Source organism: Saccostrea cucullata, unplaced genomic scaffold (genome assembly GCF_032062105.1).
Source record: "Saccostrea cucullata isolate Sc308-1 unplaced genomic scaffold, CSIRO_AGI_Scuc_v1 ctg4957, whole genome shotgun sequence".
Taxonomy (NCBI): domain Eukaryota; kingdom Metazoa; phylum Mollusca; class Bivalvia; order Ostreida; family Ostreidae; genus Saccostrea; species Saccostrea cuccullata.
The window spans coordinates 8,543-21,863 of NW_026930770.1; the positions used below are offsets into that span (position 1 = coordinate 8,543).

The 13,321-nt window shown below is 33.5% G+C and overlaps 1 protein-coding gene across 1 annotated transcript; it reads left to right on the forward strand.

The window, feature by feature from the left end:
• The first annotated feature begins 259 nt into the window (after window positions 1-259).
• LOC134230034 (uncharacterized) lies at window positions 260-12,740 on the forward strand. Its single transcript, XM_062711807.1, has 10 exons — window positions 260-383; window positions 647-778; window positions 1,955-2,134; window positions 2,624-2,728; window positions 2,880-2,946; window positions 3,034-3,290; window positions 3,648-3,701; window positions 6,625-6,741; window positions 6,989-7,181; window positions 12,587-12,740. Exons 1-10 carry the CDS (start codon window positions 260-262, stop codon window positions 12,738-12,740), a joined length of 1,383 nt encoding a protein of 460 aa, XP_062567791.1.
• Window positions 12,741-13,321: the final 581 nt, after the last annotated feature.

Sequence of the window (13,321 nt, forward strand, 5' to 3'; positions counted from 1 at the left end):
AGAGCTTAGTGCCCTAACTATGGAGCCTAATGCCCTTACAAACGCCACAACTATGGAGCCTAATTCCCTAATTATGGAGCCTTATTCTCCCACAGGCGCAACAACTATGGAGCCTTATGGCCTAATAAGTGCCCTATAATTATGCAGCTCTATCCCCTAACAGGTGCCCCATGGAGGCTTAGTTCCAAACAGGTGCCCTAACTATGGAGACTAACACCCTAAAACTATGGAGCTTAATGCACTAACAGGTGCCTTAACTATGGAGCCTTGTGCCTTTACAGGGGCCCTTACCATGGAGCCTAATGCCCTAACAAGTGCTCAAACTATGGAGCCAAATTGTCCGAACAGGTGCCTTAATTATAGAGCCAATAATGCCTTAACAGGTGTCCTAACTATGGAGCCTAATGCCCTAACTATAGAGCCTAAAATGACCTAACAGATGCCCAAACTACGGAGCCTAATGTCCTAATTATGGAGCCTAATCCCCCCACAGGTGCCACTACTATGGAACCTATTTTCCAAATAGTTGCCCTATAATTATGGAGCCCTATCCCCTAACGGGTGCCCTATGGAGGCTAATGTCCCAACAGGTGCCCAAACTATGGAGCCTAATACCATATAACTATGGAGCTTAATGCATTTACAGGTGCCCTAACTATGGAGCCTTGTGCCCTTACAGGTGCCCTAACGATGGAGCCTTGTGCCCTAACAGGGGCCCTAACCGTGGAGCCTAATGGCCTAACAGGTGCCCCAACTATAGAGCCTTATGCCCAAACAGGTGCCCTAACTATGAAGCTTAATGCCCAAGAGGTGCCCTAACTTGAAAGCTTAGTGCCCTTACAGGTGCCCTAACTATGGAGCCTAATGCCCTAAAAGGTGCCCTAACTATAGAGCCTATAATGCCTTAACAGGTGCCCTAACTATGGAGCGTAATGCCCTAACAGGTGCCCTAACTATAGAGCTTAATGCCCTAACAAGTGCCCAAATTATGGAGCCTAATGCCCTGAAAGGTGCCCTATTTATAGAGTCTAATGCCCTAACTGGTGCCCTAACTATGGAGCGCTTAGTGCTCTTACAGGTGCCCTAACTATGGAGCCTAATATCTTCACAGGTGCCCTTACTATAGAGCCTTTTTCCCTAACAGGAGCCTTATCTATAGAGCTAAATGCCCTAACAGGTGCCCTAACTATAGAGCTTAATGCCCTAACAGGTGCCCTAACTATAGAGCTTAGTGCCCAAACAGGTGTCCTAACTATAAAGCTTAATGCCCTAGCAGTTGCCATCACTATAAAGCCTATAATGCCTTAACAGGTGCCCTAACTATGGAGCGTAATGCCCTAAAGGGTGTCCTAACTATGGAGCGTAATGCCCTTACAGGTGCCCTAACTATAGAACCTATAATGCCTTAACAGGTGCCCTAACTATGGACCCTAAAGCCTTAATGGGGATTCGAATTAAAGAGCTTAATGCCTTAACAGGTGCCCCAATCGGGCCATTGGCGTAAATTTTGGAAGGGGCCTTTTACAACAAATAATTAAATAATTTCTAGTGTATCAACTGTCTTTTCCCCCTTTTATAAATTATCTTTTATGTAAAATAAAATCCATTTTACATTTTGTAAAAGAAGGCATCACGTGACTGTCAACAGAATTTTTTTACTGTCAAAGAAAAATAAATTACCTTGACCTAAATGTACGTAAATAAAAACGATCAAATTTATTCTTATTGATACCACCACTTGATGATACTGTATTATTCACTAACTTTCAAAGAGTTTTTACAGAGACAACAATTAGAAATATTAATGTAACATGCATAAACTACACTCAAATTACAGTTCACAATTTTATTTTGAGTGAAAATAATTTTGAATGAAAATCTTTCTCTTGAAGATGGACCTTTTTTTTTTTTTTTTTTTTTTTAAATTTTTTGCAGTTGACTTTTTTCTGTACAGCAATGACTGATAAAGTCGACTACTGTCCCCAGAACCTGACAGAAACATTGGAAGCAGGTTCCAGACTTGGCTGTGGTCAAGACGAGTATGGTAACAATCAGTACCTGTGTCTCCCTAACAAAGAGAAGACGGGTCTGGTAGAATTCTGTCACGATGGAGTCATGGGGATATTGGAAAGAGGTGAGTCATCAAATTTACTTTTTGTTTTTTATTAATCGTGTATAAATCGATAATCGATTATAAAAAAGAAGAAAAAGAAAGAAATACTATTACTCCGTATGGCTTTATCAGAGATAGATCTTTCTCACATGCATGTCAAACTCCAAGGTCAAGGTCAAAATGTCAAAATTGTTGGTATCCAAAGGAAGATCTAGCGATAAGGAATAGGCTTGAGAAGTATGAAAGCCCTAGTACATGTACTTACTGTTTAAAAAGTTATGGTCAAAGGTTTTCAAAGATTAATGTCAAAAAGTAAAAAAATACTCAATGAATTTGTCCCAAAGTTCTCTGCCATGAGCGTGAGTTTAGAATGAGTGAAGAAGCGTGAAGAAACTAGTACATAAATTCTACCACATCAGCCAACACATGACCAATTTACACAATGTAAAAATTATACTCATCAAATTAAATGAACAATTTGTCAAGTCATTAACATTCAGTATATTTTAGGTTATTGTTTGGAGACCACTGGTGATGATCTCTCAAGAAATAACTGCTCACATTTCCTAATGGGCTGTCCAGATACAGAAATCCACATCAACAAAATGTACAGATGTAAGCATAACTTCATCTATGGAGAATAATGTCATACTCATCTTTAAACTTAAAAATACCCACTAATATTACTCATCCTCAAACTTAAAATACCCACTATAATATGTACACATGTATTTACATACATGTTTTCAATATTCTTCTAATTTAGATCCCGCCTGTTTAAGAATTAGTACAGAGTATCAATGCTATCTTGCTGATCCGTCCTGTGGAAATGCGTAAGTCATAGATATTCATCAGTCAAATCAGCAAAATGTCCTAGTCTTGTTACTATGTTTACACATATATTTTTATTTTATGTTTAGCGCATGGGATACAACTACCAAAGACACAGCAGAGACATTGATTACCCAAGGATTCTCTACAGACCATACTATGTACAATGTCACAGGGACAATTATTCAAAAAACCACATTAGCAGAGGATAACTCAGCAGTTATTGGGGCAGTCGTTGGAAGTCTTGTAGCTGTGTTAATCACACTTCTTCTACTTCTGACTGTAGTTATAGTTTTACGAAGAAGAAAACTGAAGCAGGAGAATAGGAAAAAAGATGAAATTTCAGGTAATACAATGTGTTTCATTTCTTTTTTTGACAATTTGTTTGAAAATGTAAGATTTTTAAAAATTTATGATAAATAATGAGAAGAAAATAATAGAATTTATTTCAAAAAATAATTTGTCTACATTAAATCAGTAATGAATAAAAGTTTGTTTTCCATTCTTACATAATTCATTTTACCATCAAAGAATATATTATTTTGTAACATTTACAAAACATTAAACTCTTTTTTTTGGAAAAAGAATGTGAAATCTTGTTAAAACAATCAAGGGAGAAAGATTAAACAATTAAATTGAAGAAAATTATGAATTTTTGGAATATGAATAATTATAAAACATTTGTAATGGAATTCCATTTCAGAAAACGAGAAGAAAGTCTTATTGAAACCGTTACCAACAATGGACACCAGACAAGGTACTTAATAATAAATTCCAGAGAATAATGCTTTAAATTAAAAAAATGATTTAAGGAAGCACTAATCCCTAATAAAAAGTGTTTTTTCGACTTGAAAAGATATACATGTATATCATGTAAATGTGTTCATATTTGGGCCTTATAGTTAATTTTCAGCATAGGGTACCTGTACATGTCTTATATGTGGAGGAAAACTTGACAAGTTCCAAAACAATAGACTTTTCATAAGTAGAAATCATTTTGACACTAAAAACAAGACGTGTTCGTATAATGAAGCTTTTTTACTGTTTTAAAGCAACTTATTTCACTTAATTAATAAAACTAAACAAAACTATAGGTATTGTGAGCAATGAGCTCACTAAATCATACCCCGCCTCCCATGTATATAAAATGGCAGTGTCCATGTTTTGCTTTGGGAAACCCAAAATATATGTCCTATCAAAAAGTAAAATAGGAGGTGCACAATGATTATATGTAATAAAATTCTCTGAAAGTTTCATCAAATTTCATTCAGTGGTTTGATAGAAGTTTCAGATAAGAGATTTGTAACCCAAAGCGTAACAGACAGACGGACGGACGGATTACTATATACCTCTTTCATTTTAGGGGGAAAATCATGTACAGGTTATAACTATGTACCAAAAAAGTTAGGAAATCTTTAAGTTTGTTAAATCAGTTATTTAACGGTGGAATGATTTTCATTTCATTACCGGAAGTTGATTTTCAGCCCTGTAAACAGAAGTCAAAAATTTGCATTTTTAATAAAATATTTGACAATATTTTGGGTTTTCAAGGCTTTGTAGCTGTTAATCATAAGTATTGTACTACAATACCGGGAAAACATATTTTTATCTTTTCCGGATGTGATGCCTATATTAAATCGTAATTAAACCTTAAAAGTAACACACAACTCTTAAAACATCCCCCCTTCCAACCATTCAATTAAAACATGCTAGTCCGCCATGTACAACAAATGCAGCCGATTTCTACCATGCAGTAGGTTTACAAATGTCTTTTAAATTTTAGCGAAAGAAGGATTTCCCATTGGAATTTTGAAAATGATTACTTTAACAACGTTTCAAAAATTTTTAAAATATGTTCCAAAAAGTAAATGTGCTATTTGTGATCGTGATCATTCTTTAAACAAGCTGGGAAAAAAACCCACAATATCTGGATTTGAAATGCATGTGTTTTTAAAAAAAAAAACACTAAGTGACTAACAAAGTTTAACATGACCAATGCATGTAAATGTATCTAAGCAAGTTAGTAAGCCTATCTGCTATGAAAAAACAAAGAATTAGATCCGCTTGTAGCAATGAGAGAAGTACAGTATTTACTAGCCTAAAAGTTGGTGTTTTGGGGGTTTAATGTTGGTTCAAATGTCATTGTCCGACATAAAGGCGAGTCGTAATTAGATTGCTATTTTTCTGGACTAAGAAAGATAAACATGTAGTATTTGATGAGCATTCCCCCCGATACTCGTTGAACAAAGTCTTTATATATTAAACGATATATGTAATCTACATTTATGCATAAAGTACAAGTATTTATATTCTAATAGTTTCATAATTTTCATATTTTATGTGCCTTACTTTTTAAGGCATTTTTAAAAAAAAATATATGAATCGATTTTTATACCCCCGCTCCGAAGGAGAGGGTGGTATACTGTTTTACCCTTGTGTGTCTGTCTGTGTGTCCGTGTGTCCGTTTAGCTGTGTGTCCGTCCGAAACAAATTTTCGTCACAGTTTTCTCAGCACCTACTCATCGTAGATGTCTGAAATTTTAACACAATCTTCTCTGAGGCATGCCATAAGGTGGGATACATTTTCGCTCAAATCCGATGTCAACTTCCTGTTTGTCTGTGCGTCTGTCCGTTTCATACATAACAAATTTTCGTCACAGTTTTCTCTGCAATTACGGTACTCGTTGTAGATGCTTGAAATTTTAACACAATCTGAGGTATGCCATATCTTGGGATACATTTTTTTTCAAATCGGATATCAACTTCCTGTTTGTCTGTGCATCTGTCTGTTTCACACATAACAAATTTTCGTCGCAGTTTTCTCATTAGCTATTCATAGCGGATGCTTGAAATTTTATTACACCCTTTGTTGAGGCATGCCATATGATGGGATTAAATTTGATATGAATCTGATGTCAACTTCAAATTTTTCTGTGCATCTGCCTGTAATTGAACTTGTGTATATTTACATGATAGTGCTTATTTACATCAGAGCGGGGGTATTACTAGTGAGCATTGGCTCACAGATTTCTTGTTTAAGAAATAAAAAAAAATGAATTCAATATAACTGAGTATTGGTTTCAGCGAAAGTTCATCACACTTATAGCCAAAGTCATCCATAGCACTGGCGACGTTCTAGTCACTCCTGTCTTTATGCTGAATACCGGTAGTTTTTATATGAAAAAATCTTAATACACCAGTGCACAAATTATGCAGCTTTAATATCCAGTATTTAAACGGTTGATATACACAATGACACAAGGTAATTTAATCAGAAAATTTGACCCCTTGAAAATATATGATTTTACAGTATTAATCAGAAAAACCATGTAGTGAGTATATTGTTATGATTTGCAGGGGCGCCTCTTCCATATTCTGAATATCTTCACCCGTTTGTAAGGGTCTCATGTATGGGGAATGGGTCTATTATATTGATATTGGAAAAGCATTTTGAAAAATATTCTTCTCTGTTCCGGGTTAATTGCAAGGTTATGACCAATTCTTTATTTTAAAATTGGGAATGCCAAGTCCCTGTGTCAGGGATTTTGGACGTATGATGGGATTACTATACCATTTGAGTGAAATATAAAAAGCCCAATTAAAGCCCAAACCGTACCTTCTTCTTAGGTATAAACTGTTTTACTAACTTGCCACTAATGAACACGCCACTTATTAACTAGGATCGGAAGTGAATGACACACAAGGACTTGAAGACATTGTGGACAGTACGGAAGAGCATATCAATATTATCAGTAATGTACCTGGATGTGAACGCTCACTGCTGGCAACAGACGAAGGTATTCACCTAAACAATGTCACATTTATTTAAAATTTACGTCTTTTTGTACAAGTTCAAGATTGGAACGTTCAGTATAATATTTTTTCCTACTGAGGATAGGTAGGAAGACTTGTGAATAAAATACAAAAAGATTTCCCTGTCATTATATCATCATATGGCTTGAGTAAAGTACTTCACATTTATCTAAAATGTAATTTAAAAAAAGTTCTTTTCGAGATAAAATGGATCAAAACAATCTATTTCAGGAACTAAAGAGATACAAAAAACGGTCCTCAATGGAGACCCAGCAGACAGTGGAGATTCAGCGGATGAAGAGGATTTTGTTAGACAAACTGATAACAGAGATAATATTCCAGAGCCTGAAAATTCATTGATACAAGGCAGGAGAAAGACTGGTAAGAATACATATACCACACTTTTTTCATGGGAGATAATTTTGTATTTCTTCTTTTTAATTATAAAATATTGATAGTTATTTTTTAGCAGGATTTTTTTCAAGGACTTGCAAAAACCTTTAATCCCTAAAAACAATACTATATTAAACTATGATTATAGTAAGCTATAGTTTACTATAGTAAGCCTTAGTAAATCAAAGTTCCAAAGTTTTTGCTGTAGTTAATCAAAAGTTCATTTTTCTACTATTTTAAAACAAAGTTTCAAAGTTTTTACAATAACTATTGTAAATCACATTTTCAAAGATTTCTTAATCAGTCTCGCATGCAGATTTAGCGTTTTTTAATTATTATTTGGCTGTTTTAATGGGGTCGATGTTGGATTGTTTGTGGCTGGTTTTTGTTGTACATTTAAATTTAGATATATTTATATTAGTATTTTAACAAATGCAATATTTACAATTTAAAAAAAAAAAATACATGTGAACTGAAATTGATGAAGCATTTTTTTTAAGCCGCTTCATCCGAAACAGGCCATATTATCTTAAACAATAAAAGTATGTCATTACATAGATAATATATGAAAATTAATTATCAGATTGAGTTAATAGTTTATTACAACAATCCTTACATGGAAAACATAGACCAAAAACCTTGTTGACAAACAGCAGTTCCTGACGGGAAGTTAAGATCTGTTTTGAAGTCATACTTTAATCGTTTATATCTAATTATAAAGAGAATTCAAACCCGAGTTTTTTTTTTTCCATAAGTAGAATCCTAAGTCATGATAAATCTTTTAAAAATTAAGGAATTAACTGAATATAATCCATAGTAAAATATATATATATATATATATATATATATATATATATATAGAAAGCACAGAGAAATTCACTTTTACAAGGATACTCACTTCCGCCCCAGCCCGGGGTTGAACTCGCGACCTACGGAATCTGTCTCCTAGCAGAATAGGAACAGCGCGTAAGACCGCAAGGATAACAAGGAAAGTTAAAAAACTTGCTTTCGATGCCGATGGAATTCTCACAACGCTGCCCTACACTACACGGTCATTGAGGATGGAAGTGAGATACAGTTATTTGGACATTATATATATATATATATATATATATATATATATATATATATATATATATATATATATATATATATATATATATATTTACAGAAGTAAAGGAAATTAAGATATTTTCAAAGATTTTTTTAAAAAAGGGAGTTAAGTATCGAGGGCTAAAATATTTCCCGTGTACACTTTGTTTTGGAAAAAATGCTTGGGTTTTGTTCTTCGTTAGTTATACATGTAAGCGATATATTTAATTTTTCGAAGGTGATTTCACGCAATGTAAACAAAGGATTATTTTTTGTGTGACCTAACAAATTTTTTTTTTAACTTTTCAATTTTTATATCTTTAAAAAGAAAAATACTTTGGAGGATATAATTTGACAAAAGTTGAAATAATTTATGGACGATTATTTTTCAAGAGGAAAAACGAATATATTTTTTTAGCGATTAGAATCGGACCAAGCGGCTTCAAACATTCTAAATGACGCTATTTTTTGTAGCATACTTTTTTCCCTCGATTAATGAACCTAAAGTAACATCTTCATAATATTGAATTTTTTATAGATCTAAAGCCGCTTGGTCCGATTCTAATCGCTAAAAAAATATATTCGTTTTTCTTCTTGAAAAATAATTTTCCATAAATTGTTTGACCTTTTGTTAATTTATATCCCCAAAGTATTTTTCTTTTAAAAGATATCAAAATTCAAAAGTTAAGAAAATAATTTTTGTTAGGTCACAAACGTTGATATCACGTGAAATCCCTTTCGAAAAATTAAATTTATCGCTTACATGTATATCTCATGAAGAACGAACCCGAGCATTTTTTATCACAACAAAGTACTTATACCTGTACGCGGACAATTGTTTAGCCTTCGTTACTAAAATTCTTTTAAAAATATCTGATTTTCCTTTATTCTTTAAATATGTATATTGAAATAAAAATTACCAAGGATTATATATTCCTTGACTTAGATCTACTTATAGAAAAAAATAGTCGGGTTTGAATTATCTTCATAATAAGATAAAAGCGATAAGTTTATTATTTTTCAAAGGTTACTTCGCAATAGATCTTAACTTCCTGTCAGAACTTTTGTTTGTCAATAAGGTTTTTGATCTATGGTTTCCACGTAAGGATTGTTGTAATTAACTATTAAATCAATCTTATAATTTATTTTTATATCTTATCTATATGTAATGACGTACTTTTATTGTGGAAGATAATATGTGCCTGTTTCGGATCAAGCGGCTTTAATAAATATTCTCCCGGAAAATCTTTAAACGACGTCTTTATGTAGAAATTATTATGTAATCTACACTTATGCATAAGTAAAAAGTATTTATATTCTGGTAGTTTCATCATTTTCATGTTTTATGTGCGTTACATTCTATATAATATTTTTAAAATATGAAAAGATTCTTTTAGAATTAAAAAAAAAATATGAAGTCAACATCACTGAGCATAGGTTTCAGCAAAAGTTCATCACATAAATCATCTATAGCACTGGCGACGTTCTAGTCACACCTGTCTTTAAACTGAATACCGGTGGTTTTCATGTGAAACAAGATGCTTTTGTGAAACACTATGTGCCCGGCGGCAACAAAATTCAAAAAAGAAATTTTTAGCATATAGGTCATAGTTAAGGTCACAAAGATCATTGGTGTCATTTGAAAGCACATAATTTGTGGTATATGCATACCAAATATAAAATCTCTATCTCATATTGTTCAAAAGTAATGGCGAAAGTTCGAAAAAGCTATTTTTACAATAGAGGTTACAGTCAAGGTCACAATGTCTTGACCTTGTTGGCTATCTAAAGAACTTAATTAGAGGAGCATGCACACCAAATATGAAATCTCTATCTCCTATGGTTCAAAAGTAATGGAAAAAGTTCGAAAAAAATATTTTAGCACATACGTAAAAGCACAGGAGAGGTCACAAGGTCATTGGCCTTAAAATCAGTTGAAAGTGCTTAATTAGTGGAGTATGCATTCCCAATATGAAGTCTCTATCTCTTATGATTCAAAAGTTGTGGTGAAGGTTAAAGTTGATTGCACACAAACAGCTTAACAGCTAAACAGACAAACAGACAGACAGGACAAAAAACAATATACGCCCCGAATATGTCGATTTGGACGCATAAAAATCTGAAATACACCATGGCTGTCTTACCCTAAAATGTAAAAGGTTTATGTTACGCGTCGTGACCCATAAGCCTTTATGATATGTGTTATCTTAATACACTAGTGCACAAATTGTTCTGCAGGTTAAATATCTAGTATTTAAACGGATGAGATATACACAATGACACAATTTCATTTAAACAGCATATTTTCTTACATTCCTCTAGCACTAAAATCCTTCTGAAAGATGAAAATTAAAAATCATTTTTCATTTAGTGTTGTCCACCGGTTTCTCTAAAAGTGAGGGATATAATTTTGGGTCAGTCTAGCTGTCCATCCGTCTGAATGTCTGTCTCTCAGTAACATTTTCGTGGTAATGCTCGACTAGTCTTTAAACTGTTGCTATAAAGTTTGCTAGCTATATCATATAAACCACAACTCAGTATGGTCTAAAGAGTACTCCTTTTGATTTTGATGTCAAAATAAAACATATAAGGCAAAGGTCTTGAAATTCATAATTATGTACATGTCTGTTTTTAATTAACACATATAGAGCTATTTCGTTACCGGACGATATCTTGAAAAGCATTGAGCTTTTGCTATGTAATCTTATATCAAAAGTCTCTATTATAATGGCAAAAGAAGAATCTACTGATTTTGAGACATTCAAAGGTCATTTTCATTATTTTATAAATTTTGTCTATTTTTAACACTTTCTTTTCCAGGCAATGTCATTAGAAACATTCTAACTTTTACAATGACATTTTATACCACAACTCCTTTTTACCCCCGCCAGCCCCTGTCCATATCCCCGTTTTTTCTTTATATTTTTGGTCATATTTCGTAAACAAAACTCAATCAGAACGTGTTACATCGATTACGTTCCAAGTTTGAGAGTAGGTCCCTGTGGAAGTTACGAATCACTCCCCTACCCACCTTTGCTATATCCATTCCCGGTTCTTTTACATTTAGCGGGGTACACAAAATTCAAATACACACAACGTTTTATGCATACTGTTGACAGTAATAATATGTCTCTAAATGAACGATTGCTCATTATTTTGGACTTGAAAAATATTTACTCGAGGAAGAACTTTTCAAATATTCTGCTCCACCTCAAGAACTGCTGGTCCAGTAAAAATCCTATCATGCCATAAAAATAATTGGTGTAAAAAGGAAACTCTGTTAGTTCAAATGAAGGTTTATGCCTTCTTTCAAAGTAAGTAGTTAAAGATTGTTGAAAATTTAATAGACATCTTTGACAAAAAATTTCAAAACGAAGCCATTTGTGTCTGAAATGATAAAACGTGTTTGAAAACTTCATTATAAATAGAAAATTCAATTTAATTCAGATAATATACGTGTATGTGAAAATAACGAAAAGCATTCGAGCTAAAGAGTCCATAAAACATTACAAAATTGGAGCCGACCAACACAGACCTCTGAAACATCAGAGATGGAATCAGTTGCCATGGAGAACTGAACATAGATCATGTTCTCAGTGATTGATCTAGAACACGGGGGGGGGGGTGTAAAATTTGTTAGACAAGCAAAATAATACATATATGTACATGTGTGGCCATGAGTGCCGAGTTAAGGACAAAATTAGCAGCTCCCCGCCGGCAAGTGGTGGCTTTTCTATATGAGGAAAAATTCTCGAGGGGGACGTTAAAACAACAAATAAAACAAATGCAATAAAAAAAACAATGTGTACATTTGTGTGCAGTTTTTCAGCCCTCTTTTAACTAATATAGACGACATTGTGGGTAGTAAAAGTATGTACATATCGTCGCCGACGATACAATGAACAAAATGAAAATATGTACCGTTTTACGCCACGAACAGTTTTCAGAAAAGATTTTTTTTTATATACTCAACAAAAAAAGAAACACAAATTGTTTTACTAATCAAAGAAATTTTTTAAAAAGTATATGGAACAACTATCTATTTTATACCTGTGACCCATTTAAAGAACATCATGGGCTTTTAAACCCCAATTGTTGAATTATCTCCCTTGATTAATCCTGTTTATGAAAATAGTGTTTTGCATGATTTCTTGTAAATCGGGGTTTTTTTTCAATGAAATTTCGAATTTAAAGAAACAATAAACATTCTTATTAAACCCATATTTATGCTGTGATTGCAATGTTGATGCTGCAATGCTACGCCTGAACAAAAATGAACGCAACAGGGCTCTAACAATGAAACTAACTGGAAGTTGCAACTGTGTACATCAATCGGCTTTGTAGCACGTCTCCACCAGCTAGGAACACGGATGACATACCAAAAACTGGCTTTCTGCGGGTTACCACACCCAGACACAACCGTCAGAGACCCCCCTCCCCCTTCAGCACCTGCGCAATCGACTCAAAACTGATGTACAAACTGCTGAAATCAGGATAAAGTGCACAGATTGTTCGCAAGAGACTGAGAGTAACTGGTATTCGAACACGATGCCCGTACACTGGAAATCCACTAGTATGCAACGCCATCACTGCCTTATAGCATACAACTATGCATTTATTATGTCAATTTATCATTACGTGATATGTGAACATATCTTTACGTTATATCCATTTTTTATGAGATGAGGTAAATATATCTTAACATCATGTCAATGCTGCATTACATGAAGTAAATACATCCTTTCATTATGTCAGTACTTCATAACTTGAAGGAAAAAAATTCATTATGTGAAGTGATAATGTGTTTACATTATGTTAAAACTTTATCATGTAAAATGAATGTTTCTTTACATCATTTCATTTATTTAATATGTGAGGTAAAAATTGCATTATGTGAAGTAAATTGTGTTTTATAATTAAACTTATTATTACATAAAGTCAAAAAGCCCATTCCTTTTTGAGAGTGTATATTTCTATTATATCAAAGCATTATAAGGTGATATGGATTCATCTTAATTTTACGGCGAGGGCATCATGATGTGAGGTGAGCACATCTTACCTTTATGTCAGTGCTTGATT

Excerpts from the sequence above, each read along its gene's own strand:
- LOC134230034 (XM_062711807.1), top strand. The coding sequence starts at position 260 with ATGGAGCCTTGTGCCTTTACAGGGGCCCTTACCATGGAGCCTAATGCC. Across the intron at positions 6,742-6,988 it reads ACTGCTGGCAACAGACGAAG|GAACTAAAGAGATACAAAAA; the intron begins GTATTCACCTAA and ends AATCTATTTCAG. Across the intron at positions 7,182-12,586 it reads TTTTCATGGGAGATAATTTT|CACGTCTCCACCAGCTAGGA; the intron begins GTATTTCTTCTT and ends TCGGCTTTGTAG.